Source organism: Oreochromis niloticus, linkage group LG13, assembly GCF_001858045.2.
Source record: "Oreochromis niloticus isolate F11D_XX linkage group LG13, O_niloticus_UMD_NMBU, whole genome shotgun sequence".
In the NCBI taxonomy this organism is placed as follows: domain Eukaryota; kingdom Metazoa; phylum Chordata; class Actinopteri; order Cichliformes; family Cichlidae; genus Oreochromis; species Oreochromis niloticus.
Window position 1 is genome coordinate 17,021,699 of NC_031978.2, and position 23,894 is coordinate 17,045,592.

The 23,894-nt window shown below is 40.0% G+C and overlaps 3 protein-coding genes across 4 annotated transcripts; 1 reads left to right on the plus strand and 2 right to left on the minus strand.

Annotated features, from left to right (window-relative positions):
- Positions 1–979: 979 nt before the first annotated feature.
- lrit2 (leucine-rich repeat, immunoglobulin-like and transmembrane domains 2) lies at positions 980–5,881 on the minus strand. Of its 2 annotated transcripts, XM_005456556.2 has the most exons (4): positions 5,652–5,881; positions 4,640–5,430; positions 2,981–3,720; positions 980–1,978 (listed from the first exon to the last, which is right to left on the minus strand). In XM_005456556.2, exons 1-4 carry the CDS (start codon positions 5,759–5,761, stop codon positions 1,952–1,954), a joined length of 1,668 nt encoding a protein of 555 aa, XP_005456613.1. In that variant the 5' UTR covers positions 5,762–5,881; the 3' UTR covers positions 980–1,951. The 2 variants fall into 2 exon arrangements, with proteins under 2 accessions (XP_005456613.1, XP_003451987.1); XM_003451939.3 differs by having other exon boundaries at positions 980–3,720.
- Positions 5,882–6,170: 289 nt separating this feature from the next.
- Positions 6,171–11,271, minus strand: lrit1a (leucine-rich repeat, immunoglobulin-like and transmembrane domains 1a). The gene is made up of 5 exons (XM_003451938.4): positions 11,221–11,271; positions 10,646–11,187; positions 9,746–10,206; positions 8,584–8,889; positions 6,171–8,264 (listed from the first exon to the last, which is right to left on the minus strand). The coding sequence occupies exons 2-5, from the start codon at positions 10,765–10,767 to the stop codon at positions 7,198–7,200; spliced, it is 1,956 nt and encodes a 651-aa protein (XP_003451986.1). The 5' UTR covers positions 10,768–11,187; positions 11,221–11,271; the 3' UTR covers positions 6,171–7,197.
- A 2,300-nt stretch (positions 11,272–13,571) lies between these two features.
- On the plus strand, positions 13,572–22,501 carry rgra (retinal G protein coupled receptor a). Its single transcript, XM_003451937.5, has 7 exons — positions 13,572–13,724; positions 14,014–14,170; positions 14,535–14,656; positions 15,177–15,330; positions 15,428–15,545; positions 19,883–19,996; positions 20,285–22,501. Exons 1-7 carry the CDS (start codon positions 13,646–13,648, stop codon positions 20,426–20,428), a joined length of 888 nt encoding a protein of 295 aa, XP_003451985.1. The 5' UTR covers positions 13,572–13,645; the 3' UTR covers positions 20,429–22,501.
- The last annotated feature ends 1,393 nt before the right edge of the window (positions 22,502–23,894 follow it).

Consider the following 23,894-nt stretch of genomic DNA (forward strand, 5'->3'; position numbering starts at 1 on the left):
CACACTCTTAAAGTTTTTTGAGGATCCAAACTCACATTTTTGCCCATTTTTTTCCCAATGTTGCAAGCTGTTAATGCTCTGGAGTGAAATGAGGGAATATGAGGAGAAGCCCAAATGATCATGCATTATGACATGTAAGAGGCAGCCAGGATTACTGGGCTATTTGACAGAGGATTACAGAGTGGAAAGTTGCAAAGAGCATTGATGCTTTAGAGTGAAAGAAAGCATGAAAGGTTCAAAGCACCCACAATATGTTTGAAGCAACAGAAGTTTTAAAAGGTAAATAAAATGTTAGTTTTCCTTACTAAAAAGAAAAGTAAATGCTTTTGTGTAGAGGGTTAATGTTTCTTTTATTTATGTTGCTACTGCTGAGGTCAGTAATAATAATGCACTGCTTTAGGCAACATTAGGGCAAGTGGGGAAAAAATATGATAAAATCTTGTGCTGTTCTGTGCTGAAGTAGCTGAAATTGTGTGTTTATAGAATTCTACATTGCATTGTGTCATGGGCAGTGGAAAAGGATTACAACAAAAAGCAGCATCAATCCCCCACCCACAAATCATATAAACACATCGGAACAAGAAAGAAAGCAGATGTATCTGTGCTCCAGAAAATGAGAGCTGCCAATCTCAGCCAGTCATTTAAAACCCTGATCTTAAGTGAATACATGCAAGCCCCGTCAGAGATGAACTGATCTTCTTGCGTCACAGGGGACAACACATGGAGTTGGAGGAGAGGGTTTGTGTGATCTGATCATAAAGTGACGGCAGGAGGGGATATTGGAGAGGATGCCAGTGTTTGGGTATTATGTCAAATGAACAATGCCATTGGCCAAAGGATATCTGATGTGCCATCTGTGCGGGTTGGTCAGTGCAGATCATGTGTGATACGTCGTTGCTGTGTGGCGTGTGTACACAGAAAAGAGACGGGTACTGTGACGTACATGTACGGTGACTGAGATAGGATTTAAAGAGATAAATGAATAAAACCAAATTTAATGCTTTTCAGTACATTATCCATAAAAAGGAAACTTCCTATGTGCATAAACTTATACTATGAATGAATTTCACTCAGATGCAATCAAGTGCAATTTTTGCAATTTGATCTTTAAGGCTATGCTTATCTTCAAATATTGAACACACAACTTAAATAATAAAACAATTTGATTCCAATAAAGTTGTGTTTTCTGGTAGCCGCAAACTACATAAAACCAGACTCAAAGGTGAGGTTTTCTCCCTACTTTGAGATTTTCCCCTTATAATCCTGCTTTAGCAGAACTATGAAAAGGGATAAACAGACAATGACAACACACAGTATGTTTTAAAGCAGAATATATTTTCTGCTGGGTATTTATAAGAATCCATAGTAACTGACACTAATTCTGCATATGTGCTTGCTTCATGTAAAACCTTTGTAGAATTTATAGAAAATGTAGTAAAACAACCACTTTAGTCTGCACACATGAAACATGTTGAGGTATATATGCACTACCACACAAAAAACTTAACTAGAACATTTTCTATTTACAAGGTGTGCAGTTTTTTCACATAATAACCATCTGTTTTTTCTAATTAAAGATCCATCCTAACTTACACTTTTGACATGACAAGAAGAAAATGAGGTAAAATTAACACGCATGTAAATCCATAGAATAATGCTTAAGTGCTAACACATAATAGTTGATAAAGAAGCTAATATCCATCATCGGAAGAGCTGGGAAAAAGTCTTCTTTAGAAAGTCATTTGATATCGTTCTGATTAAAATCAATGGCAAAAGCTGTTTCTTTTCTGTTATTGTTTTTAAGTACAAATACTTATAAAATGAATTATTACTGATAGTTAAAAATGCTGCATTGTGATGACAAGAGAGATGTATTATACTTCAGACCGAAAAAAACCAACTTCAGCACAGTCTCTACCCTGGTGCAAATCCTTGACATAACGGCCATCATTCACATCTTTGCAACAACCTCCTCGGCCTAGAACAGAGGAAGAGATGAGATTAAAAGCAAGGCAGAAAATATGATCATTCCCCTGAATATTGTAGTAATATAAGCCTAACAGCACTGGATCTTGAGCCACTCCTCATTTCTGCATGTTTTGCTAGGATAAAGGGAAAAAAGTGCAACAATTTTTTTAAAACATGCCAAATTTTTTAGAATTATAATATATAAGACAAAAACAGAGTTTGTAGAGTTCTAATGAGCTTTAAAGTCAATATCCGGTATGAAAACCTATACTTTTCAACGCATCCTTAACTCTATGAGACAAGCTTTCTTGTAATTTAATTTAGTAGTCTTCTTTGGATGTTGGCTGCCTTTTGTTCTGTTCTCTGTTCTCTTCAAAAAGGTTGAGGTCTGGGCTCTAGATCTGTTGATCCATCTACTCTTGCTGAAGGGCCCAATGCATCGCTCAGGGCATGTGTCAGGTCTTTTCTTTTCTTTTAAAGCATATACTGCACACCATGCCTAGACGTTTTCAACTAATAGCACTTTGAAACTCACCTTGTTGAAGCAAACATATTTTTTATGTCTATCCAACTGTGTTAGCTTTGGCTTTTTCATAGACTAAAGAAATGGGGAAATGATCTGTTGCAACAGGCTGTTTGAAACAAAGTGCCTAAAGATAGAATTTAAAATAGGTTTGTTACTAAGTTGTTTGTTATGTGTAGGCACAAGTGTTTTTATTATGCATGAATGATTCTCGTCAATGTTAAGTGGCTTAACACACAAAAAAATTTTTTTCAAAAAAACAGCAAAATATCAAGAAATAAGGAGTGGCTAAAGACTTTTTCACAGTATTGTAGATCTATTATTTCTATTATTTATTCCAAAAATAGAAAGTAAGACATTGTTCTATAACAAGGTCACTGTCATGTTTTCTGTTGTTGTTTTAACTGATGGTTTTTAATATAGTTCAGCTGTGAGTCTGCTGTGGTCAGCTTTGGCCTTATTCAGTCTGTCATCTGACCTCCTCCTCACCTTCCTGTCTTCACTGGAATCTTTATTAACCAGGCCCTCATCGCTGGCGGCCTGCAGACTGTCGAAGGTACCCTGCCTCTCCCTTTCCATGCCTCCTGCTGAGCCTCTGTCTCTCCTTCGGTTCTTCCAGCTCTCCATTATACCGTCCAAACAGGCCAACCTGGTGTCAGTGGTGCATGCATACATACCTATAGGCACTGCCAGCACCATGGCTAAAACTATCACCACTATATGTATCAGCTTCTCCCTCTGTTCCATCTCAGTGATGTCACTTCCTGTTACAAAAATGATGCACTGTTCTGGGCGTGGTGCGTGATTCTTGAGGGTTACACAGATTTCATATTTAGTTGCAGGCATCAGGTCAGAGATGGAGTAAGAATTAATCCCAGGTCCGATGTAGATTATTTCTTTTTTATCAGCATCTGCACGACCAAAGTGGATCGTGAACCAGGTTTCAGTGGGACGTTCTAGGGCAGCAAACCACTCAATGGAGATACCCCGTATTGTTTGCTTGGCGATGCGGATGTCGATGTAGACATTTTCATCACCAGCCCGCGGTACAGCTGGGAGGAGTGAAGACTGGGAGCTTCCTCCAGACCGCACCTCTAGAAAGATGCTGACAGAGGAGTTTCCAATGAAGTTGACAGCGGTGCAGGTGTAGACACCATGATCAGCTGCATGGAGAGAGGGGATCACCAGGAGGGATCTGATGGTGTCATCATCAGCTCTTTCTTGAGATTCTGGGATGACATTAGGGCTGTTATTTTACGGGAACAGCAAACTTACAGAGTAAAATATTTTAAAAAAAAAATTAAATAACATTAAATAAAATTAAATAAAAAGACTAAACAAAAGTGTCCTGCAACTGATCTTCCACAAACATACATAGAAGTAAAGAGTCCTGTACTGTATTTGACAGCCATAGATACACATTGTCTGTTTTTTGTTTTAAACAGTTAATTGTTCAGTCCACAACATCTCATAAAATAACAACTAATGCTCATTATATATTGTGCAAACCTAAGCTGAAGTGATCATTACCCTGATAGGAGCTAAAAAGTTCAATTTACGGTAACTTATGACAAAGATGCCTGCACTATATTTCCATCTATAACAATTCCCTAGAATTTTGCCACTTGAACAATTTGTTGTTCTTAAGTCAAAATAGAGGATGGTTTGTTTTGCTTCGCCCACAAAATCAAAGGTTTAAACCAATAATTATTCTCCTGTGATCTCACATTGTAGACTGTAATTATTATACTTGCATGGCTCAGTATTGTTATAATGTTTGAGAATATTTCTTATGAGCTAAGACAGATGAATGTCAGCAACAGAAATAGTGATGGGATAGCAATGGGGGCAGTAGTGTGGTTATTATGAGTTTGCATGTTGTTTGATTGATCTGCAGTAAGCACTCCTCTCAGCAAGTTAAGTCTAATTACAAGGTGGCCAAACAAGGTGGACAGCAATGTACACTCTTAATCAACACTGACAGTGTTGTGCAGATTGGGAGATTGGTGGTGCTTACATCACCATGTGCATATATCGAGTTTTAATCCTCTTAATCTTAATAAAGGTTTGCTCCTCCGCCATTGAAATGTGTGTTTAAGTATCAGATGTGCTGTAGTTTATTACACACTATGGTCACCACACTCTTACCATGAAATCCTCTGATTATCTTCAGACCATATGTCCACCACACTGAAGGGTCTGGCCTTGCTTTGGCGATACATCGCAGGGTGACGTTGGCGCCCTGTGGCAGGCTGATGTTGGCTGATGGGGTGCTGACTTCGGGTTTCATGCATGCCTGTAGCTCTATCTCATGGAAGAACTTGCCCGCCCTAAAGTCCGGCCCTGAGCAGGTCAAGTAGGAGTTCATCAATATAATCGGAGGGCTCAGAGACCTGATGAACTCCACGAATCCCTTTAGGCGACAATCGCAGAGCCAGGCGTTGTCGTGGAGTGCCAGGACTACGTTCGGCCCAGATATTGTCACCTCCCGCTCCTCCATGTTCTGTAATTTTTGGTAGAGAGGCCAGTTTTGGAAGACCTCCTTCGATATCACCGTAAGACGATTGAAGGATAAGTCTAAGTAAGTCAGACCTGGCAAAAACCTTAACGCATGCTCCGGTAGGACGTCCAGCTGGTTGTGCTTCAGATCCAGGATCTTGAGAGCCGGCGTGTCCTCGAATGCTGTCCATGGTACTGAACGTAGCTTATTGCCTTGCAAACGGAGCTCGGTTAAGTTCCTCAAACCCTCCAGACCCTTTGAGTTTATCAGTGTGATTTCATTAAAGTTCAACCACAAGTTCTCCAACGTCAACGTTTTTGAGAAAGCCCCTCTGGGTATTTCAGTAAACTGAGACTTTTCAATTCGTATTTTTGTCAACTCATGTGGAAGGTCCTGTGGTATAGCCCCAAATGCGCTCTCCTCCATACATATTAATGACCTAAGATTAAAAGAAAGAGTTTATATGATGATGTTGTTATTTATTGTAATATCTGACTGACTGCTAGGATCCGTCAAAAAACAAATGTCACCTTCTGGAGGCATAACTATATAACTATATATTATAACTATATTCTGTATCACTGACTTGTATACGCCCACTGACATATAAATAAAGCAGAAATCCCCAGGAGGACTGAACTGCTTGAAACCAGTTCTTACCTTCCATGTCGGTCTTCTACACAGCTGCACCCGCGTAAACACTGAGAAAAAGTTTCACAAGCCTGAATGTTTATTAAAACTATAACAAGCAGGTAACAAATTATGTCCATAGTCCGCAAAAAAAAAGATCCTGAATTTGAGGGCTACATTCATGCTCCAGACATGCCGAGTGCGGCAGACCAGAGAAGCCTATTAAGCTTAATCCCTGACGTACAGTGCAGGAAGAAGTGACATTTAAATCTTGGGCAAGACACGCATGATTAACACTTAGTGTCGCTAGGTCTGACCCACTGTGCCTTTTAGATAGCTCTATATTCTGATTAGTCAACTATAAATAGTTAAAAGTTTGATATTGTCCAAGAGATTAAATATGCAGATACATAAATATAATAATCTTTTAATGAAGTTTGTAAGTGAAGATTACAGAGACCCATAGTATCTCGGAGCCAAAGTTTGGAAACTGATTATTATTGTGAGGTGAAGTAAAGTTATAAGAACACACAATATCACTCAAGTACATGCAGTATAAAAGTTTATTTAACTATATTCAAATAGGTAAGTATCATTGGAACGAACAGATCTACTTTTAAGGGGGTAATGATGCCTCTAGGTGGCACAAAATAGTCACGTGGAGGGATTTTAAGTATGTGTCTCATTGGGGGAATATAAATGATTTAACGTTTCCTTTTTGCACCATCTCCACCCTATTTACATTGTGTCATAGTTCAGTCCTTCAGTACTTCTCTCCAGCTCCAGCTTCTCTCCATTCACCAGAGAAATGAACCATGCCTATGTGTATATCTTCTCTCAGAACATATGACAGATATATACAGAGGCACAGAATTAACTGTATATGTAAGTGTACATAATCTGATAAAGTATTTACAAATCATACACATACATATATGATATAAACAATGGATTGTCTACCATTGAGTTCCCTTTTAATCAGATTGGATTGGAGAGGTTTCTTCGCTGGGCCGTGCACGTGAGGTGGAATAAAACTTTACAGTGTCTGCTATGCTCTTTCACTTCATGCATCATGTTTTCTTCTTACAGGCTTAGTGATAAAAAACATTCTTTTAGGCATAAAAGCATGAGCGCTTGGAGTTTAATATTAATGGATGAATATGTGTGTAACAGTCCAGTGAGTTTCACTACATCTGCAAGAAACATGAAATTTTCTAGATCTACCCAGTTGCCCAAATTCTTTAAACTGATATTTCCATTATTGTGCAGCGTGCAAAAGTCCGTTGATAGAAGTTGGCTCTCTGTGGCGGTGGAGTTGGTGGCATTATCCAGCGAGGAGGGACGGGAGGGGGGAATCCCATGGCGTGGGTGTATGGGAGCGCGTTGGAGGGGGACTGACGTCAGGATGCTGCTGAGGGGGAGAATATGGGTAATGCTGGGGATACGGATGTGGGTGGAGATGGGGATGAGGGTGCTGGTGGGCATGTGAACGAGTTTTGGGGTTTGGACTGTGACGTGAGTGTGGGTGAGTGCGGGGAAGATGACGTGGAGCAGGAGCCGGAGCTGGAGCATGACGTCAGCAGAAGTACTCATTAGGCTGTCCCTCTATCTTAGCTGTGGCCTCTGAGTCCAGGCTGGAGCGGGCTGACAGCAGCCGGTTGGACTCCTCGGGATTCAGTCTGTTCAAATACTCACCCTCGAGCCCTTTGGCCTTTGTGCCGGGTGAGAGTGTTTCAAATGTAACATATGAATCTTGGATGTCTTTTGATTTCTTTCCCCAGTACTTCTGAATGCGTCTCTTCAGCGCCCCGCAGCATACAATAACAGTGAGCGGGACTGCAATGATACAGGCCACTGTGATCACAATAACATTAATCAGCTTCTGGGTACCAGTAGCACTAGCTGCTTCATCAGTGGAAAATATGACACACTGCTCCTTCTTGGGGATCAGACCCTTCACACACACACAAGCAATGTACTTGGTCCTGGGCACCAAACCATCGATGGTTACACGGTTCTGCCCAGCTCCAACATTGATCTTTCTCATGTCCCTCTCTCCAAACACAGCATAGAGCACACTAAATGCTGTTGTGTTTTTGGCTTTCGGGGCTCTCCAGTTTAGAGAAATTGTATTGTCTGTGTCCCCTACAACTTTTACTGAGCGGACCACTCTGTCCGGGTCCTGCTGTAACGATGAGGCGTTAGCTGCCAAGTTACTTAGATTTGTCTTTTCCAGATCCAGCAGTGCATCTGAGTTGGGGGAGGTGGCAGACCCTGGGGTGGCTCCTTCAGCCAGGCTGTAACTGGATAGTCCAGGATCAGGCCCAACACCAGGCAGAAGGCCAGGATCCAGGGCTGGCAAGGATGAAGGGGCAGAGGTTGGAGCCACATATCTGGCCACCAGTTTCTCCTGGTAGGCAGCTTTGCCCATTTGGTTTGGTTTTTTGATTTTGGGCTTCCTGTCATTGTTGGTTTGGTTCCCCTCTGGTTTTGGCGAGTTGGAGACAACGAGGGAAATGACAGCTTCTGCATTCCCTGCGTAGTTAGTGGCCTTGCAGATGAATTTCCCTGAATCACGGTAGGACACTGCTGGTACACTGAGGATTGACCAGGTGATTCCTTCCTTTGAGGTTTCCTGCTGGACTGTAGTGGCAGAGATGGAATAACACAGTTATAAAATAACTACAGAAGAAAGATTTAAAAAAAAAAATGTAATTTGACACCCGAGACATGTCCCCTTTGACAAATGTGAAAAGAGACAACAAGCTGGTGATTACACAATGTTGCATTGATGATCAGTGTTGCGTAACTCACTGTGTTGGCAATAGATGTCACTCAGACTTACTAACTCCACTCATGGCTCTCTATTTAATTAACAGCAGCACTACAGAGCACACAAAATCATCTTATCTCGGGCACAACCCAGCGAAAGACTCTGGCATCCAAATAGCTGCTGACTCACCTGTTCCATTGAGGGCTCGTCCGTCTGCCCTGCGCCACGTCAAGTCTGGGATGGGGACGCCAATGGTCCCACACCGGAGCAGCACATTGTTTCCAACAGCGCTCCTTACTCGTGCCACAGCTGTGTGGATACGTGGAAGCTGACAGCGGCGAAGCTCTGCGTCGCTGAACAGGACCCCCGACACACTCTCCGGAGCTGAACATCGTAGTCTCGTGTCGATGAAAGCCACCGAAAGAGTCGGAGACTTCTGGAACTGCACCAGGTCATAGAGCCGGCAGTCACACACCCAGGGGTTGTCATGGAGACCTAAGGGCAAGGGTACAAGTGAGGCTACAGGAGGAAGACAAGTGTCCAGCTGTGGACGACGTGATAGACCAGCCTACAGATGGTTGGTGTGGATGTTGGGATGTTAATCCTGTAAGAGGATTAATATTTAATTCATAAACTACATCATGGCCATGACTATGGCAATGATTGTGATGATGACGATGATGATGATGATGACGGTGGTGAAAGTTGAAAGTTGACTAGAGATCAAGGTCAAACTTTGCTGTCATTTCACACTCCCTACAATTGTCATGCTTCTTATAGATAGAAAGAAACTCCTTGTTGATCACAACACCTCCACCAACAGAGTGCATAGAGTTGTGTGTATTTTTTTATATATACAATTTGAACTGTGCTTTTCTTTTTTCTTTTCTTTAATAAAATGTAACTTAAATCCACCCATTATAAGAGATAATGTTTTAAACAAAAACATCTTAAATCTGCTATGTTACACTCTAAAAAGCATGGAGTAGATGTCAATATACAGCCTGTTAATATTAGTTATTAAATATGGGATATAAAGATGAAATATTAATATTATAAGAGCTTCAAAAAATTATTATTGAAATTGTTACCTTCATATTAAAGACAAAATGTTACTTTTTTCCAATGTTACTTTTTATAGGACGTTTTTACCCACCAGAAACAGCTGTTGTTATCAAATTATATATTGCTTATGTAATCTTAAGCTGCTTTTTTTTTTTTTTTTTTTTTTAAAGTTGCTTTACAAAAAATTAGCACACTTTCATTAAGCACAGAGGAAAACAATGCACCTAAAATGCACTTTAAAGGATTTAAAGGGAGACTTGATGTCAGGATGAGCACTGCCTCTCACCGAGTATCATCTTGGAGCTGTCTGGCCCTTGTGCAGGCTTTGCAGCCAGCCAATTGGACAGCACTTCTGCAGGTAGGGTCACCAGGCTGTTGCTGGACAGATCCAAGTAGGTGAGGTTCTTGATGTAAGTGGTGGCCTCTGCGGGCAGGGAGGTGAGCTGGTTGTTGTGCAAATCGAGAAGTCTGAGGCTGGGCATATCCATGAGAGATTCCCAAGGAAAGGCGGTAAGGGCATTCCCGTCCAGCCGAAGCTCTTCCAGGTTATAAAGCCCCCGGAAACTGTCCGGGTTCAAGGCGGACAGCGTGTTAAAAGACATCCACAAGAATTCCAAATTGGAGAGGTAGTTGAAGGCTTCGCTGGGTATCCGCTGGATGGATGTCTTCTCAATCCGCAGCTTGGAGGTGTCAACAGGAAACCCGACAGGCACGAGAGATATATCGGGATCATTGCAAATCACGCTCCTAAAAGTCGGACATATTTGTGTTAACTTCACAAATGACATTTGAGCATAGTTTACGAATCACTAAAACCTGAAACTAAATCGACAATTAATGACAACAAATGTGTATTCAAAAGTTCACAAGCAGCAAAACTCATGCGGATAATGATTTTAAAAAATACTTATTCCCCGTCCCACCAAAACACAAAAAAGCATAGATGAAAGCCTGAAAGTGCCTTTGAAAGATAATCCTGCATTAAATAAAATTGGAGCGGCATGCACTCCCTGAATTATCTTTTGTACACGTGTTCACCTCTGTGCAAACATCTGTCCTCATATGATGACAAAATGCATCACTGTGCAAAAAAACAAACAAACAAACAAAACAAAACAAACACACACACACACAAGAAAAAATACCACACAAGATACATTAATTTCACTGTGGGCATCCAACTTACCTCGCCTTTGATCCATCACTCAGGTTGTGGTAAAAGCAGCTGCACTGCGAAGGGCAGGCGCTCACTGGGGGAAAAAGTTGACCCGTGGCCACGTAGAGCCCCAGCAGCAGGACGAGGAACATTTTGGCCAACTTTTATGCATACGCAATTTGCCTACATGCGCCCACTTTGCGCCCACTGAAGTCAATCAGACTATTTTTTTCTCTTTCATTTACAGGAATGTCATCCGTACGGCGCTGTCCCACCGCTTCGCTGCCCCATAGTGATCAGACTACTATGAGTCCCGAGATAAAAAAGGATAGACAAGGATTAGCGAAAAGGCTGGCGTTCGTTTCATCTGGATGCGTATTGCATCCCGGAATCGGATAGGCTGCGCAGAGACGTCCCTATTTATTAACACAGAAAAACACTTCCGAAATGGTCATAATCCACTGTGATGTTTGCTTTTTTTTCTTTGCCTCAAATGTAGCATGTTTATTTGAGCCCTGCCGTGACTGTTAATCTGGAAGTGGAGTGGACCGTGTTTTGCCACAAGGTGGCCCCTATATCATACCCTGTGGCTCCCACGTCGGGACCTATGCGCAGGGAAAGTCCTATTCAAAGTTCTATTATTTATGCATCTTTTTCACCTGGAGAATTAAAATTAATTAATAATTTTAGCACAAAGATCTTTTATTGCTTGTATTTACAAGCGAATTGAAGCAAAAACGGGGGGTTTCAAATGCATGTTTAGGTAAATAAATCCCTACAAAATCACATCAGAATATATCACTTCCCTCACATCAGTGATGTCATCAATGTAGCTACATTTATACATATAAACTAACTATCAACAGGGATCCAAGTAGTGCCAACATAATTTGACATAATAAAAGAATGGAAGAAAAAAAAACTGTGTTACCAAGGAAATTATGTTTCCAAGGAAGTTTGAGTGAAAGAGACTCCTCCTGCCCTTTAGATTTCACCTCAGTGACCTATTTGGACACATTCCCACACTAGTAGGTAAATACCTCCAATTGTTTTCCATTGTAGGTAAATACTACACATTGGTTGGCACCTGCCCTGCATTCCCTAAGCTTTCATCAAACTGGAAACTAAGCATTACAAGTCTTTAGAGTGTTTGGCAACAATCCTTTTCAAATTTAATCCACATTTTATGTCATAGCCAGGTCAGAGCAGATAGATTTTAAAGGTTTGATAGAGTAACAAACCCTATAGATTGAAAATAGATAGACAGAGAGGGTGTGCATAAAATCAAATAAAAAATAATTTTTCATTGAGGGAGACACAAAATACATAAAAACACTTGAAATAGATGGAAACAAATCAGGCAAAAGCATATGAGTGAGAATTTAGAGTATTTGTGAATCCATCCATGAGTATAGTGTTTTTCTTTGTTCATTGTCCTCTGAGACCTTTTGAATTAAAATCCCTTCAACTCGCAGGTTACATATGGTTTAAGAATTGCGGAGCTCTGTTCTGTGGCTGTGAAAGAGTTGAGCAACCAGAGCAATCACGTTCCCCTGTGCTGAAAGGAGAAATATTCCATATTGTATGGCAAGCAGGTAATCTCATTTACAGAAGCCAGTAAAGCCATCTTTACATGTTGTATGAACCAGAGACATTCTTTAAGATGCACTGGCATACTTAGTGTGCAAAAACCATTTGCTTTATTATACACTATTATCAACGGGGGTCAAAAAAGTAGTGTATAAACACCCTCAGTTGTGAAAGGATTAAAAAGAAATCTATATATCTAATACATTACATAGCTACACAGACTTTGTTTTTAGAAAGTGCCATTGGCAAATAACACTTCTTGCACATTTGGACTTCATTATGAAAGAGTTTTTCTCAGTAAGTAGCACTTCTTTTTTTTTTTACATTACCATCTAAATTTATCCAGATTCTTGATCCTGATGAGACTTGGAGAGACCTCTGTCCCCTCTCCCTATATTGAAACCTGAGGAATCCACAGAAGTCTAGGGACAATAGCATGATTTCATGTAATTTCCACAGATGTTGATCAATAAAAAAAAAATCTGAGCTTGACTGTTAGTGTTCACCAGATTTTTGTCTTGAAGCACAAAAATCCACTGTGTGCTACTGCTCTATCCAGTATATTGGGGTTTTTTTAATGCAGCTCCAAAAGTGTCCAGTTTTTGTTTTTATCTTCTATCATTTCAGGCACCTTGCCGTCACAGCTGATTTAACCACTTGATGTCAGTCTGTCGGTCAAAATCTTTGATTCTTTGTACACAAGAACAAAAAAGGATAAGCAGAGACACAGAACAGCAGCACTGGCATGGCTCTGCTGTAGAGTGCTTCCAATAAATAATTGGTTAAGATAGCTTTACTGAATTGTAACACATTACACACACAGGTTGCAAAGCACTGGTGTGCAAATGGTAGGTTTGAATCTTCATTTTGAATAATGTGTATGAATGCAGACAACAGCAAATGCCCACAGACATTTATCAACTGTGTATTTTTAGTATTGTGGCTTCAGTTGTACTTTTTAGGCTTTTCATTTTTAAGTCTAAACACTGATGGGAGCATTACTGTAGAGCATGGGGAATGTAAGTGTGGTTCTGATTGGCAGGGGGACATTGGTTTGCAAACACCTGTTGTGCCTCCATAAAGCAAACCTGTGTATATACAGGGCTGTGGACTCGGTCAAACCCGAGTCTCGTCGTTTAACTTCAGCAGCCGCTGCATCCTCACCGGGACACCGCAACACAAAGGCTTGTTGTGCAATTAATAGAAGGCTTTATTGTTGCGGCGCGTAAATGCGCATTAAGGGTTACGTTCCGCGTTCATTAAGACATTCCTGCGCGGATTGGGGCGACAGAGAGGCTTTACATAATAAACTGCAAGCATTCACGTGAAATGCCCCTTTAAAAGCCGGCTCTCTTCGGTCACACCGAGGGGCATCGTAAACAAGCGGACCGAGAGGAGTCTGTGACAGCTGCACTTTGGTGTGTCAAATCAGGCTTCAGGATGGTTTCTTCGTACCCTTTACCGGAGGGCTTCTCCGAGTTTGATGTGTTTTCCCTCGGATCTTGTCTGCTTGTGGAGGGTAAGTTATGTCTTGGAATTCAGCCAAATACTACGAGGACTTTGCCTGCTGTGTTTGCCATTAACCTACGCCAGGACATGTCTCCACCCGGTCACTGACACGGACCCGTTTCTCAGTAAACTTGCAAAATAATGCTTATTTATGGTCTAAACACAAAATTAAAAAAAATGAATGCGATGCATGACTAGAGCGTGTTCTCTTTCGCCTTGAGGTGTGAGCTATTTCGCAGTAAGCATCGATGTGCGCGCTGATTTGCATTGTGTGTGTTTTTTGTTCCCCTTCCCCAAAGGTCTGCTGGGCTTCTTTCTAAATGCGGTCACAATGCTTGCTTTCCTCAAAGTGAGAGAACTGAGGACTCCCAGCAATTTCCTAGTATTCAGTTTAGCGATGGCTGATATTGGCATCTCCATGAACGCCACGATCGCCGCTTTCTCCAGCTTTCTGAGGTGAGTGATGTAACCACCCCTTTCATAATGGACATCGAGGTCCATCCGCATGTGGGTGGGATGAAATGTAATGAGAAAATAATGCCGGTGACAATAGGCTACTGCTGGCCACCTGTTGTGACGAATCATCTGTACAGAGCTCTATGATCGATGCAGAGTGGTGCAATTAAGGCTGTACAGTGAAGAGGGTCAGTACAGAGCATATTCAAACTGCAATCAGGAAATGAGACACGTTGCTCTCACTGTTCGCCAGTTCATGGATTAAATGTTATACTAGTGATTTGTTTATGTATTGTTCTGGCTAAAATTGGTGCTTAAGGGGTTTCTTGTGTCAGTCAACTTTGAATACATCCTCTGTCTTTAGGTATTGGCCTTATGGCTCTGATGGATGCCAGACTCATGGTTTCCAGGGCTTCATGACAGCTCTTGCCAGCATCCACTTTGTTGCTGCCGTCGCCTGGGACAGATATCACCAGTACTGTACCAGTAAGTCAATATCTGGCTGATGAAACCAAATGCAGTCAACCTTTCCTCTCCTATGTTGCACAAATGTGTGCATTAATCAGCCAAGTACGCTGCTGTCTTTAAATTTTCTACAGACAAAATAATGAGGGAATATGCAAATAAATAGCAACCTGAACAGTTGTTATAACACAGGCTGACACCTCTAACTGCAACCTGGAAGGCTTGAGTGTTAACAATAAGTCCCACACCCTATTTTTAAACATCATTAGTACCAGGGTACATGGGCAAGAGGAAATGACTCAACTCAAATGTCCCTTGATTTGAACAGTTAGTGCAGGGGTTATTACACTGTTGTTAACTCTGTTATAACTGTTTCAAACAAGCAGCTCTAGTTAAGATATTAGTTTTGCTAAGAATGCACATTTGTTTCTTAGCAGCAGTGTGACATTTAAAACAGAAATAAAATCAGTAGCCTACTTGAGTATGCATTCATTGTGTTGCTGGTGTTTAAACTAGTCATGAAGAATATTGTTCTTCCCAGGGACAAAGCTGCAGTGGAGCAGTGCCATCACTCTGGCTGTGTTTGTGTGGCTTTTCACTGCCTTCTGGTCCGCCATGCCCCTCATTGGCTGGGGAGAGTACGACTATGAGCCCCTCAGGACTTGCTGCACACTGGACTACAGCAAGGGAGACAGGTGCCATATACACACATAAATTCTGCACAGTGCTTGCAAGATAAATATATGCTATTTTCACTTTTTTTTAACCTGCTGTGTGTGTCTCTGTCCATAGAAACTACGTGTCCTACTTGATTCCAATGAGCATCTTCAACATGGGCATCCAGGTGTTTGTCGTCATGTCTTCTTACCAGTCCATTGCACAGAAATTCAAGAAGACAGGAAACCCCAGAGTAAGTACTGTAAATTAAATTATGCACAAACTTTAGCAACATAAGATTAGAAGAAGATGTCTTTTGCTGGGGAAAAAAAGTGTTGTAGATTGCACTGATATCCAGATTCACTTTGGAGTAGCAAGAAACGCATACAGAACAAATCCTGGGAATTAGTCCGAAATCCAAGAATCTGACATTTATAAGAACAGATGCATAAATCCTCTAAAATATGTAGTCCTTGTAAAGGCTCTCTATGCTTTGAAGTTGCCCACTGAAAGAAATCAGGGGGATTCTCCTCAACCTAGCGTAAGCACAATAGCCTCATGTGGCCTTTATTCAGAGAAACAAAACAGAGTGTGAATGAGGAGCATTTACGCTGCAATATATGTAGGTCATTACCACAGGGCGAAGATCAGTGGCTTGAGCTGGGAATGTGGGCAGTAGCTGGTGTGCAGTGAGAAGAACAATGTTCAATAGTGGAGTTCTGGAGGGGTTGAATCAGGTGGTCCGCTTTGTGTTGCATAAGCTCATTACTTACAGTCATCCGAGCTAGCTGGAGAGACACTTTGATTACAAACACAAACTGCCAAGTAGAGACACCCAGTACTCCACCAGAGAACAGCAATTATGTAATAATCAAACAGTTTACAGTCAAATTATTAGAAAAGGGGGAAAGTATGCATTAAAACTTGGAAGCAGAACAACGCCTAGCTAATAGAGTAGGAGTGTGACACGACCTAAATTAAGGAGAGAAAATAGACCTAGAATGGTCACAAATAATTTGGGGTTATCTAAAAGAAAACTCCATCTTGTAAATGTGTAATCAGTTTTACAGAGCTGATCATTATCACTTCTGGAAAGGTTCAAGCATAAGCAAATGTCAGTGTTTCTTTTCAGTTACTTACAGATGATTAAATATAAGTATGTAGGGAATCCCTGCTATATGTGGATGGAGTTCGGAGACTCTTTTCACAGTCTCAGCACCACACAGATTCACCATGGTGCTAGAACACTTGGACATCTTGACTTTAAGTGTACTCGTGTGTCATTGAGGGTTTTTTGGTTTGTTTGTTTGTTTGTTTTAGAAAAAGACAGAACACAGTAGTTTGTGAGCCAGAGATTTATCTGCCAGGCACAACAGCAGTAAGTGCCTGATCAGGATTTAACAGCCAGTGACTTTGTGTACTCTTCCACACCTCAGACAGATCAGAGTTTATTAGCTATAGTTCCATTATAGCTGTTGGGACAATTTTATTTAGTTTTTTGTAAGCCTAGTATATTTACTGTTATTTAAAGTACAGCCTGTTTTAGTCAACAATATTTTTTCTGTCCTTTTAGCTTTAATAATAGAGACTTTGTGGTACTGTGCAGTGTTTACATGTTCTCCCTGTGCTTTTGTGGGTTTTCTTTGGGTACACTGATTTCCTCCCACAGGCCAAAGAGACAAATGTTAGGTTAATTGTTGAGTCTAAATTTGATGTAAGTGTGGATGTGAGCATGAATGGCTGGCTCTGTGCTAGCCCTGTAATTGACTGGGAGCCTGCCTAGTGTGTATTCTGTATGTCACCCACTGTCAGTGGCGATACAGAAAATAGATGGACGGATGGGATTTTTCTATTTTATAAGCTTAAATCAGGCTAATGTCCAGCAAAAGCACTACAGTGCATATGGCTTTATTTGGCTTTATTTTGATGACGGATCCTTAAACAAAGAGAATGTTGTCTGTTCTTGTCTGACTTGGTCTGATTGTTATCACTTGTTTATTTGGAGCATTTTGGAGTCGTCATCTTTCTCTGGGGATAAATTAAACAATCCTCTATAAACAAATCTATTTTATTTACCATATGAACCTAGAAACGAGCTCATTTCACTGAGCTAACATTAACATTCAGTGTAGGACAGTCTTTCACAAACACACATTTGATGAAAATGGCCTTAAAAACAAATTGTTTATAGAGGTTTAGCTAATGTAATGTTCCCATTTGAAAGTCAGTTCATTCAGTTCTACTAAAATTGGTAGCAGTTCACCTAGACTGCACTGCCAACATCGTCCTCAATGAAGAGAGCCTAAAGTTTAAACCTGCTTTGATACAAAGAAGGAAAGCCCACAAAATATTTGAAAATCACCAATGTACTCTGACTGGTTGGCACCTGTTTTCAATAGATTACTATATCACAAATCAGGAGCATTGTTAAATCAGAACAAGAACTTATATGTCTTTATAAGAGGCAGCTGGTTGTGGTGGTAGTCCAGTTAGGTGGGTGCTGCTTGAAATGTGTGAAGTCATTACGGAGAATGTTTTAAAGCTGCTTTGGTGCATACAGAAATGTGTTTTACTGAAATTTAACACTTTTTTTTATCTCGACCCCGGCTATCAAATGAAAATTTTTAGACAAAAAAGTGTTCTGACTTTCCTTTTACAATGGGTCTTTAAGCACTCACTGTCTGGTTTACCTGTGGATGGTCTGTTTCCCAGGCAGTGCAAACCAAGCGTGTAACAGTAGCCTATTAAATAAGTAAGTAAATATTTATTTATAAAGCATCCTTCAATTCAATTCAATTCAATTCAATTTTATTTATATAGCGCCAAATCACAACAAAAGTCGCCTCAAGGCGCTTTATATTGTACAGTAGATAGCACAATAATAAATACAGAGAAAAACCCAACAATCATATGACCCCCTATGAGCAAGCACTTTGGCGACAGTGGGAAGGAAAAACTCCCTTTTAACAGGAAGAAACCTCCGGCAGAACCAGGCTCAGGGAGGGGCGGCCATCTGCTGCGACCGGTTGGGGTGAAAGAAGGAAAACAGGATGAAAGACATGCTGTGGAAGAGAGACAGAGATTAATAACAGATATGATTCGATGCAGAGAGGTCTATTAGCACATAGTGAGTGAGAAAGGTGACTGGAAGGGAAAAACTCAATGCATCATGGGAATCCCCGGCAGCCTACGTCTATTGCAGCATAACTAAGGGAGGATTCAGGGTCACCTGGTCCAGCCCTAACTATATGCTTTAGCAAAAAGGAAAGTTTTAAGCCTAATCTTGAAAGTAGAGATAGTGTCTGTCTCCCGAATCCAAACTGGAAGTTGGTTCCACAGAAGAGGGGCCTGAAAACTGAAGGCTCTGCCTCCCATTCTACTTTTAAATACTCTAGGAACAACAAGTAGGCCTGCAGTGCAAGAGCGAAGTGCTCTAATAGGGTGATATGGTACTACAAGGTCATTAAGATAAGATGGGGCCTGATTATTTAAGACCTTGTATGTGAGGAGCAGGATTTTGAATTCAATTCTGGATTTAACAGGAAGCCAATGAAGGGAAGCCAAAACAGGAGAAATATGCTCTCTCTTTCTAGTCCCTGTCAGTACTCTTGCTGCAGCATTTTGGATTAGCTGAAGGCTTTTCAGCGAGTTTTTAGGACATCCTGATAATAGTGAATTACAGTAGTCCAGCCTGGAAGTAATAAATGCATGAACTAGTTTTTCAGCATCACTCTGAGACAGGATATTTCTAATTTTAGAGATGTTGCGCAAATGGAAGAAAGCAGTCTTACATATTTGTTTAATATGTGCGTTGAAGGACATGTCCTGGTCAAAAATGACTCCAAGGTTTCTCACAGTGTTACTGGAGGCCAAGGTAATGCCATCCAGAGTAAGAATCTGCTTAGATACCATATTATACCTTCAAGATAAATATCACAAAGTGCTTCACAAAAACATCATATGATTTTCATCCCACTTTTAAATCAAACATAAACCCCAGTTTTTCATCATTTCTTATGTGTAGCATACATTTGTGGAGCTCTGTGAGCAGAGTAAATCTAAACTCAATCTGTGGCCACAGTAACCCAAAAAGTTACTATACAATTAAATGACCAAAAGGTGACAAATAGACATTTGTATGCACAGTAAGCAAACGTGTTCAGTTCTGTGAGGTCAAAAATCTTTTTTTTTGAAGGTAATAAGTTGTCCAGTGAAACAATGTTAAGAAAACTAAAGCTACTTATAGGTAGGAATTGTGAAAACTATATGTTAATGTGTCAGTGCTGCTTTGTATGTGTGAACTATGGTGCAGAATAATGTCTGCTTTCAGCCTTGGATTACACCGACCTGCCCTCTCACTCACTCACTGTTTTTGTTTTGTAGCTTAGCATTAATGATCTTAGCGCAAACTCGTTTTCACCCGGGCATGTGACTTGCCTCCAAGCAGAAAACCTCATGACACAAAGCCTTTTTCTCCCCTTCACTCTTTGTGGTTTGCTAATCATTTTTGTTCTTATCCTCTCTTTTCCCCACTTTTCATTCCTTTGCACATTTATCCTCCCTCCACTACCCATTGTTTCCCCTCCGCAGTTCAACCCCAACACTCCTCTGAAGACTATGCTGTTCTGCTGGGGGCCCTATGGGATCCTGGCTTTCTATGCTGCTGTGGAGAATGCAAACCTCGTCTCACCTAAGCTCAGAATGGTAACGACTATCATTACATACTTTGGCACAAAGTTTTTCTGACTCCACTTAGTAATGCATTAAAAAAATACAGCTTAGCTTAGCTGCTTGTTTTTACATGTGGTTCAAATGTACATATTTAATATAAAACATTTGTTCCTTGAATTTAAAGAATTCTGCCCTTTGTTACAGAAGACATGCAAAGCGCCATGTGGAGTCCAAAACATGAATAAACAACACAAATGATTTCCTAATATTTCTACTAAGAAAAATCTAATTGACCATGATATTTGGGTCCTGTCTCTGCAGATCGCGCCTATCCTGGCTAAGACTGCTCCCACCTTCAATGCCCTCCTGTACGCACTGGGAAATGAGAACTACAGAGGAGGCATTTGGCAGTTAATCACCGGGGAAAAGATTGATGTGCCTCAAATTGAGAACAAGTCCAAATAAACTGAGCATACAATAATTACATGCATACTGTCCTTGTGGTTTCTCGCAGGTACATAGATGTTTGTGAGTGTCTGTGCATGTGGTGTGTCTTGAGCAGCCGTAGCCATTGCACCTGTTCTGGATCTGCTCCCCGTTGTGTCTGCAGTTGTATTTCTAAAATGATTGTCACATTACAAAACAAACATATGAAATAACGTGTACCTCCTAATGGACTTTGGGAGAGTAGCATTAGTTTATTATGCTGTTTAATATACAGTTCCATACAGAACAGCAGAAACTTTGGGCTTGGCTACTTCTGTAACCACATAAATTTCTCTGTCTCTCAATTCAAATGTGATTTGTTTTAATTTTGAGTTCATCTTAAGAATTAATCATATCCATGTGTTCATGTTAATCCAGTTAGTTTCAATGCAAACACACCTGCAGAGCAAGTGATGCACAGAGCTTAAAACCATATTATGCAAATTATAGCAAATATGACTATTTATTTTTTTAAGGACTCTGCTACAGCAGCCTGGGATATTTTAATCATTTTCACTTTGCTTATAGTGCAAATCTCCTTGCAGACAGCAATCAGAACATTTTCTCCTCACTAGTTGCCTATTTTGCCATCTGGTTGAAGATGAAAGGCTCTTAAATAGATTAATTCAGCTAAAAAAAGAGACATCACAGTCTGACATTCAAAAGGCGTTTCTTAATCCTTATGGCGCCTGTTAATGAAATATGAAAGTGCATTCAGGCCACTGATATTCCATCATGTGTTGCAGGGTTGTGAGTGATCTCTCTCACCAGGATAGAAGTGCATTAATCCTTTAAACAAGAGGACCATTCTTGAATTCACAGTCCCCACAACAGTCTCTGCCTGTAGATCGACTGAACATGCTTCTCTCCTCCACGCCAGCATCCAAACTTTGCTATAACAATACAATATCACCAAGAACTCTGAATAAATCAGTGTTATTTACTGAGGCGAATTCATGTCTGGTCCAGAGTGCTCTATGAATATAGGTTCAAGGAACATTTCACTTCATCCATTTGACTTCTGCATATCATGAAATGTATTTTTACTTTGATGTTTATGTAAAATACACTATTGTTTAAGCACAACATTGAACAATACACAGTAACATAGTGGTTATTATAAAATGACTATTTTTTAAGTAGGTTTCAAAGACCACATTCCACATTTTTATGGTTTTCTTTTACCAAATGTTGATACTTCAGAATTTAATATAAAAGCTGTTTTAAAAAGGATATGTTTTTAAAGATGAGGGCTACTTTAACAAATCATTTTTCTGTTTTATGTTACAACATAAAATACATTTGTGGTCAGAAATCATTCACACTCATCATGGACATGAATGTCATGGTCATTCTGAGCTTTTTATGATTTCTTTGAACTGTTCATTTTCCCGGATGGAGTCATTGGAGTCAGAAAACAAGAATTTGGTGCCCAAGTTTCAATGTACTTTTATTTTTCTCCAATCTGCATACATACACCCCCACTAATAGTTGGTCCTTTAGCAAGTTGCACCTCAACCAGATGCTTTTAGCAGCCATAAACAAGCTTCTGCATAATTGTGGTTGAATATTTGATCACTCTTCTTGGCAGAATTGGTAGAGTTCATTTTAATTAGCTGGGTTCCTGGCACAGATGTGCCAGAAGTTTATTGTTAGCCTAATTTATCAATTCCAAAGTTACTTTTGATGTGTATTTGTGACTGTGGCAAAATAGCTCAATCTTTGTCTCGTCTGACCATACAATTAAACTTTTCTCCTGAAGTCATTTGACGTATTAATTGGGCAGATCCAAATTTTAGTCAAGATTGAAGGTGTTGAGTTTGGAGCAAGGGCTTTATTCTTGTTGGTACCCTCAGTCTTGTGTTGTTTCTGAGCATCATTATCAGATTGCTCTCATCTGAGGGTGACAGTTTGGGTCTTTTTCCAGTACTTGGCAAAGTGGTGCCAAATTCAAATAACTTATACTTATGTACAACTGATTAAATCGATTACTGTGGACTGGCAGTTGTTTAGAAATGTCTCCAAGAGACTTTCCTGGGAAAATGCAATGAATGAAATAAATGAAGTCCTTTCAAATCTTAAATATTAGTTGGAGGAATTTGAAAGACAACAATTCTACTTTACAATATATACAGTAGATTTTGTATAGTGACCGGTCCCTATAAAATCCTGTAAATACTGGGAAACATTGTTTTTGTGTGGTTGATGTAATGTTTATAATTTGCAGTCATCCCGATTAATCTAAAACAGTGACAACTTGCACTAAATATCCATTCAATAATCAAATAATTAATAAAGAATTGCAGATAAACTCTCTTGTCTTTTCTTATCGTTTTATTCATGTTCAAAAAGATTATGATGCTTATCTAACAAATGTAAATTACCATTAATGACTGACAGTTCTTGTGAGGCTTAAATAGCAACTATGTGTGCAGTGCTGGAAACAAATTACGTCTATATCATCTTACTTTAACTCTTTTTATATTTCAGTACTTAGATTACTAAAATAAAATGTAATAATAAATTAACAATCTGTATCTAAATCCATTGTGTATAATGAGAACTTTGACTATAGAATTAAGCCCATACTTTAAGTAAAGCTTTCCTTTCTCTCGCTGGCGGCTTTCTGGCTTACAGCCTGATGATGGCCTCTTTCTCTTGAACCTTAACTTGAGAATTCAAATGAAAAGATGCACAGAGCAAGTTCAACACTTGGAATCAGCTAAACAAGGAAAAAGGATTCGCCTGATCATGAAACTGCTTGTCCATGAATTATCCAATTATTTTTGAGCCTCTGAAAATGGGGAATGATGTGTAAAGGGGGTTGTAATTCCTTGAAGCTTGAATTAATGCTGAAACACTGCAGGTCAATCACACGTTGATTGTTTGCTTTAAAATCCACTGTAGTTGTCTACAGGCGGTAAACTATCAAATAAAATTCACCATTATCAAAAATAAACATCAAGATCTAACTGCATAAAGATCTGATGTATACAGTGTGTATTGTTGTGTGTATTTCTACTCTTCAGTATTGCTATTTGTACTTGAGTTTTAGCTCTGGGTATTTCTTCCTCCACCGGATGTGTGTCAGGGTGATTACACTGTAGTATTCATTCAACCAGCAATGTGGACCTAACACTCAGTGGATGTAACATACAGTAGAAGCCCCCAGTTGGTGTTTTTAAGCAGATTAACTGATGACAGTCTGTCAGTTGAGTGTGTTGTTGCATAATTAAGAATTGCAGACACATGTGTCATCAGCAACTTTCTCATTTATTACAGGTAAGTCAAACATTTTCCATTAAAAATTAGACATTTATGGTTCCCTGATCTGTACTTGAAAAAAGGACTATTTCTGCTAGATGCAAGAGTCCTCTAGAGATTACTTTAGTAATTATCAACATAAAATAACCACCAGAGCCTTGATGACATGTACATTCAAGTC